At 41.2% G+C, this 6305-nt stretch overlaps 1 protein-coding gene across 1 annotated transcript; it reads right to left on the bottom strand.

Moving 5' to 3' along the window:
• Positions 1 to 1865: 1865 nt before the first annotated feature.
• LOC139724320 (QRFP-like peptide receptor) lies at positions 1866 to 3878 on the bottom strand. Its single transcript, XM_071635465.1, has one exon. It carries the CDS (start codon positions 3238 to 3240, stop codon positions 2050 to 2052), a length of 1191 nt encoding a protein of 396 aa, XP_071491566.1. The 5' UTR covers positions 3241 to 3878; the 3' UTR covers positions 1866 to 2049.
• Between the last annotated feature and the right edge of the window lie 2427 nt (positions 3879 to 6305).

Genomic DNA, 6305 nt, shown 5'->3' with positions numbered 1-6305 from the left:
AGACAGTGGTGTTTCTCAGGCTATTTGCAAAATCTTCGTGTAACCATCGTAGTTTCTTCGTGTGCCTTCGGGTAAATGTCTTGATAAAGATTTACATCTTCGTGCAGGTTCGTGTGTGGTTCTAGTGCCATCGTGTGACCTTCGGTAGGCATCGTACTTTGCTTCGGCTGTTAAGTGGCTTTTATCCACGTTCGGGGCCAACTTCGCACGATATTGAAAATATCTTATTCATATGGCCATCTTGTGTCAGTTTGGGACAGTGCGACGCCAGTCCTAAAATGAGAAGGATCTATTTCGTATTTGAAGGTTATCATCCAGACTTTCCCGCTCTCTTACACGATTATACACAAAGATATTGATACTATACATGTAGTACATGTATGACAATATTCTTCATGGTGAATTTGACATTATATTCAACAAATGACGCTGAGCAAACACAATCAGAACATTGTCCTCTACTTCAGATGAAGAAACCGAAACAAAGTCATTGATTCTATTGATGAATACAAATCACAGAATTTTTCTATACATACATTTTAAGTTGGTAATGTCTGTAATATCTCTTGTCAAGGAAATCTACATTAAACCAACAATATGTATACGTTTCAAAGAAATTGAAGTTTCTTTCCTAACATATATTACAGGCTATGTACTACGTGAACATTAAACGAGTGTGAAATCTGTAAATGATCAACGAAGATTTCAGTGAAGAAAAAGCGAAATTCGTTAACATGTACAACGATGCATTTTTTCAGTTATAAAATAAGTGTTCGGAGTTTGAAAATATCTCTTAAACTTGAGCTCTTACAAGACGTTATCAACGTAAATCTTATAGAATAATGTAGCAAGTCACATATGGTTTCTAGATTTATGACGTTGGTGCTATTTAATGAATATACCAAAGCCCTAACGTGATATAATGCATCAAGTCAAATCGGCTTACTTGATTTCCTGCTTTTTAAATATCCTGAAGGTGATACTCTGATTCCATGGTTTCCGCTTCAAAATGTACTGGAAAGATTTCAAGCAATGTGAGACCTTAATGTAATTTGCTTCTCTAATGAATTCTAGTTTAGAGATTTGTCATCAATGTCTCATTACTTGAAATCGTTTGAAAATCTGATATTTTCAAACATCAACGTGACATGGATGACATTGTAATTGCCAATGCCTGCTACGATAGCAATATAATGATCAGATACAAGAGAATAGTCAAATTTGTACATTAAAACTTTGAATGACCAGCATTTCTTACAGTGTCAAATAACAGGATATGGTGCAATCGTCAAAGATAAAACCACAAAAGAAACACAAAAGATTTCCTCCCGAGACGAGAAGATTCGATCTCCTCGCTCTTAATGCCTTAAGAGACACCAGTCATAGGTGATGATAACTGCAATACACTTGTGTAATCAGGGCCATTGATTCCTACTGAATAATTGACCTTCCATCCTTTTTGTTCTGTGAGAAATGGCTTCAAAATAAATCAGTGTGTACTGATCGGGGGAAGAAATCATATCATCAATTAACATGAAAACAAATAAAAGACTACCCCTGCAGAGATGTGGTCGCACAGATATTGTAGAAACATCTCACTAGTCTTTGGTGACGTGTCCGTTTCGCTTTCATGATCCTTGTTTATCGACATTTCCAAGGCAACAGTTGTTTCGAATTAAAGCGTCTTATGCCTGGTGTGTCCTGATCAAAAGTCCACAGATCCAATATAGTCGTTGGGTTTCTCCTCTCCATATTCTTGAAACACAATCATGAATAGATGAATTTTCCGTTCCTGTAATAGGGTTATTGTGATCATGACTATGACTCGTCTCATCCACATTATGTGGCTCCATCTATACCATATACCACTTTCTTTTTGGCGTAATACTAGACGCGATTAATCTGACTGTGGCAAGATTATCAGGAGGCATCGTCACTGAGCGGGAAAACATATGAACACTGTTTCACTGAAACGTTCGATTACGCGTCCACAACAAACGTTCAAAATGCAATTAGCAGCAAAGCTAGTCTTTTATCTTGCGCAGCGACTTACATTTTTGTGTCTTCTACAGGTAGCTTTCGTGTATTTAGTACAGGGGTTGCACGAGTAGAAGCAGTGCTTTCGGCCGCAGTTGGTTGGAGGTACGTACCTCCAGTGCCCATCTCCTGACCTCTACGCTTCAGGTTGCCATTTACGTTTGACCCGGATACGACACCTGTTGTGCTCTTACCTGCGTCAGGTATCAGGTCTTCCAGACAGGTAAGGAAAGGCAAAATGCGATGGAATTCTTTGCGGAAGTTATCATTCAACCAAGCATAGAGGATGGGATTCATAATCACGTTGCTTCCAGCAATCATCTGTGTGATTAGCGTCCAAACGCAGGGGATTGCAACTCCAACTTCATTAAGCAGTAAAAATACATTAAATGGCGACCAACAGACGGCAAACACTACCACTACGGCCGATAGCATGCGGTTCATCCTTTGCCGTCGGCGATTTTCTCGATACTCGCTCTCTCGCCCCCTCATTCCGGGACGGACATTGCGGCTAAGCTTGACAGATATGCACGTATGGGCTATGGTAACGAGGATGAGGGGGTACCAAAACTGGATCATAAACATTGCAATGCTATATCGCGTTCGCGCCTGCAGATTAAGCCAATATTCCTGGCAGATGATCACGACTCTGTCATACGCGAAAGAGAAGTCTATGAGGTCAGTGTGAATCGGTATCGGTAGGGTGAGAGCAATGCTGCTGATCCAGATGAAGGCTAGTGTCATGTAACAGCGAGTCTTGTTTATCGGCTTAACGAGTGGGTACACAACAAGACAGAAGCGGTCAGCGGCTATAGCTGTAAGTGTGAAGGACGAGACAAAAATGGTAAGAGCAGGTAACTCAACCGAGATCTGGCAGAAGATTTTGGGCAGCACCCAGACGTAACTCATGGCCATAGTAACTGTCAGAGGGAAACCGAGTAAAGTATACAGAAGATCCGAAACGGCAAGGTTGCAAATAAAGATGTTGATGACTGTTCGCATCTTTGGTCTCCGAATCACCACCAGACAGACCAAGACATTTCCGAACACCCCTAACAGAATAATGATAATCGTCAAGAGCGCGATAAAGGCCTTTATTACCGGATGTGCTACAGGCAAGTGACATGTCAGATCATGTTTGGTAACATTGGAACCGTTAGACTCAAGAAGGCTATCATACTCGGTGCTTGTTGGCTCATCCATGTTCTCTATATTTCGTCTAGCTCTCTCGCGATGAAATAGAATGTCTTGAAACAGACGAGCTTAAAATCTCTCCTCAGAAAAGGGGCGAGCAAGTTGTGAGTTTCCACAGGAAACAAGACCATCAAATGAAAAAGTCAGAGATAACTGCAGTGAATGAATGATGGACCTGGTAGTGTGCTATCACATGTCTTTTGCGGGTATTGCGCATGCAAAACTTTCTAATATCGAACCAGTGGTGACGTTTAATTTCCTGTTGGAGTGGCGTGTAATTTATGCCAGTCTATTTGGTGTTATGTATTGGAGAGCGTCGCCTAATTTCCTGCTGTACGGTATAGTTTGTGGCCGCCGATCCGTCGAAAATAGCTTCTCTCGCTCGAACTGGTAATCTAAGAGAAATGCACCACTCAACTTAGACAATATCGCTCATTTCAATGCCGTATCATTATAAGAGGATGTGAACTCTATTGAAAGTAATACTGTCACTTTAAAAGACTTGGCGAAGCTACACAAGGCTCTGAACAAGATTTCACATTCAGACTTTGATTGATATTGTACAGAGGTAAATTTTGAATTGTTTCTTTTTTATCAGCACACAAATCATTTTACGCGTAAAATGAATGCCATGAAACATTTCCTCGGAAAAGGTTTTTTATTTTTTTAAGAAGAAATCAGTAGAGTATAGACACTGACGAGACACAATCTAATTCAAAATTGTCACTGCATAACCTCAAGTCAAATTTCTGCTTGAAATGCACACTTGTTTGTCCGTAAGTAAAACGTCATTTGCTTCAGTGGAGAGAAAAGTAGATGACAAGTGCAATTTGTAAAACATTGCCTCATCCTTGGTGCTTGGCATTTCCCATTGGTGAGGCGAATCCACTTCTGGGTTCGAGACGGCCGATTCATCAATATTGTAGCGCGTCACAATCTCATTTTTGACATCTGTAAGTCTACATTTGTACGCTGTGTCATTTCGGACGAAGCTTCATGTCTATACGTGAGATATACTAGGCTCTGTTCTTGGCGAAATGATTCATCCTATGTTCTAAGCTTCTTTTTTGCACTTAAAAATCATGTGACTTGAAGGATGATCATTGTCTATGGCTGAAAATCTTTTACAGTCACTCAAATATCAAGATCAAGAACACAAAAGACTCGTTTGCATAAATATTGCAAGCAAACAATCGTAATTGATTGATACCAATTGCCTTCAAGTGAGATGTTTGTAGAAACTCATGTTGATATTTCTATTCACCTTGGTGCTGGTAATGGGACCTCGAACAAGACGCTACACCAGTGTTTTAAGTCATAGTTGGATATTTGATGCAGTTGCCTTCCCTTGCTGTTCCCGTTTTGGCGGATCTCATCGAGGGAGGTGCTGCAACGTTTAATCCACAACACTGACATAGAAAACAAAGTCTGACGCATAAAATGTCAAGATTACATTTGAAAGGGACCGGCTTGCTCCCACTCCACGATGCCTTTCATTTGACTTCCATAAATGGGTCGCAATAAACTAGCCTTCATGAGATTGTTCCTTGAAGAATAATCGCGCTGGATGATTCAATCACAGAAAGAAAAAAAAACGAGCAAGCGAGACGACAGTCTTCGGAGCAATAAGCTAAGCCTGTACTGAGGCCATTGTCATTGCAGTAAACATTATCTCCTCCGGCCTAAACAACACATTGTGGAGAGTTTGAATACAGCTAAGTTAGTATGACGGGATTAAGCGTGATGCAAAGAAAAGGTTCAAGTAAACACAGGAATATCTACAACGAAGCATTTGTAGAAGTAAGCTGTGTGTGCTGACGTGGATCTTGTCTCGACGGCGGTCTCGACAGAGACTGCTTGAGTTTTTAGCTGTCCCTTTTCTCGAGATGCCACGGAACGAATACTGGTTGCTTTACTGTCCGCTGCGAAATATATAACGTGCGCCAAACTATGCCGACGGTAACGAGGCAGAGCTAACGGCATCCCCGCTCTGAAGCCACACACGCAAGTGGCTGAATTCGTAGACAAGTAAGTTTACGTCCGTGGATGATGAGGACTTACTGGTCGCTCTACACGTCGGTGTACTGTACTGGCTGATCGGTGTAGGAACGTTTGAGTGAGGAACGTTGGTGAGGAGGAGTGAGGAGTCCCGTGCAGCTTGCGCAACAGCATCTGCATCTTGCTGATTGCATGCATATACGCCACGCCCACTCACTGTGATTACAGCCACCCGGGAGAGGGTGATTCGCGAAACGGCAAACGGGTAAGACGGATAGACCAGAGAGAGAGAGGGAGAGAGACAGAGAGAGAGAGGGGGGGGGGGGAGGGGGGAGAAAGTTTCACACGTGACCCAACTCACGGAGTCACATCGGCGTACACGGGAATGCTGAAATTGATATGATAAATTTCCATGTGGCAAAGATGGGCAGTGTAAAGAATTTGTATGTCGCAAGCCCATAAATACACGTTATGCTTATAAATACAACATATGTCACCGAATGTCAAAACATATTCCCCTAAATCAGAGAGGTTGTTTGACTCTCCTGGTTTCCCTTTCTTGGTCCTTTCTTTTTACAAAGTTTAGAGCACGTGATCTAATGGCTAAATGAGGCCGGAGCCATGTTTTTAAAGACCCGGTAAAATATGACCTCTTTGAAAAGTCAACAAACTATGAACCTTTATCTGTCCAAAATTTAAGAGCATAATTGATTTCTATTGATTTAGAAGTGTTTCAGTTGAAAATAAGTCTCCTTGCTAATGCATGCCAGTTAATGGTCTTTTTACTTACAAGAAACATGACGCCGCTACCACAAGGCGTCCTGTCTCTATAGTCTTGTCTCCAGCCACTTCTCTCTTTATCTGCTATTATCTTCATCTAGCTTCGTTCGAGTTTTCAAAGATAGCAATGATTTTAGTAAAAACGCTGAATCATTTTTCCCATCCTGACTAAACAGAAGGTTGTCAAGTCAAAGAGATTGAAGTGTGCATTTCTTTCATCCTATTTACTTTTAGAAACATTTTTTTTTTCACCATTGTATCATCATTGTTTCACTTACAGAGTATCAGCGACGATT

This window comes from Diadema antillarum, unplaced genomic scaffold (genome assembly GCF_040938485.1).
Source record: "Diadema antillarum isolate AM-2024a unplaced genomic scaffold, OU_Dant_1.0 scf00000211, whole genome shotgun sequence".
Classification (NCBI taxonomy): Eukaryota; Metazoa; Echinodermata; class Echinoidea; order Diadematoida; family Diadematidae; genus Diadema; species Diadema antillarum.
Note: the sequence above shows the minus strand (reverse complement) of the source record. Positions and strands in the feature narration are given on the sequence as shown.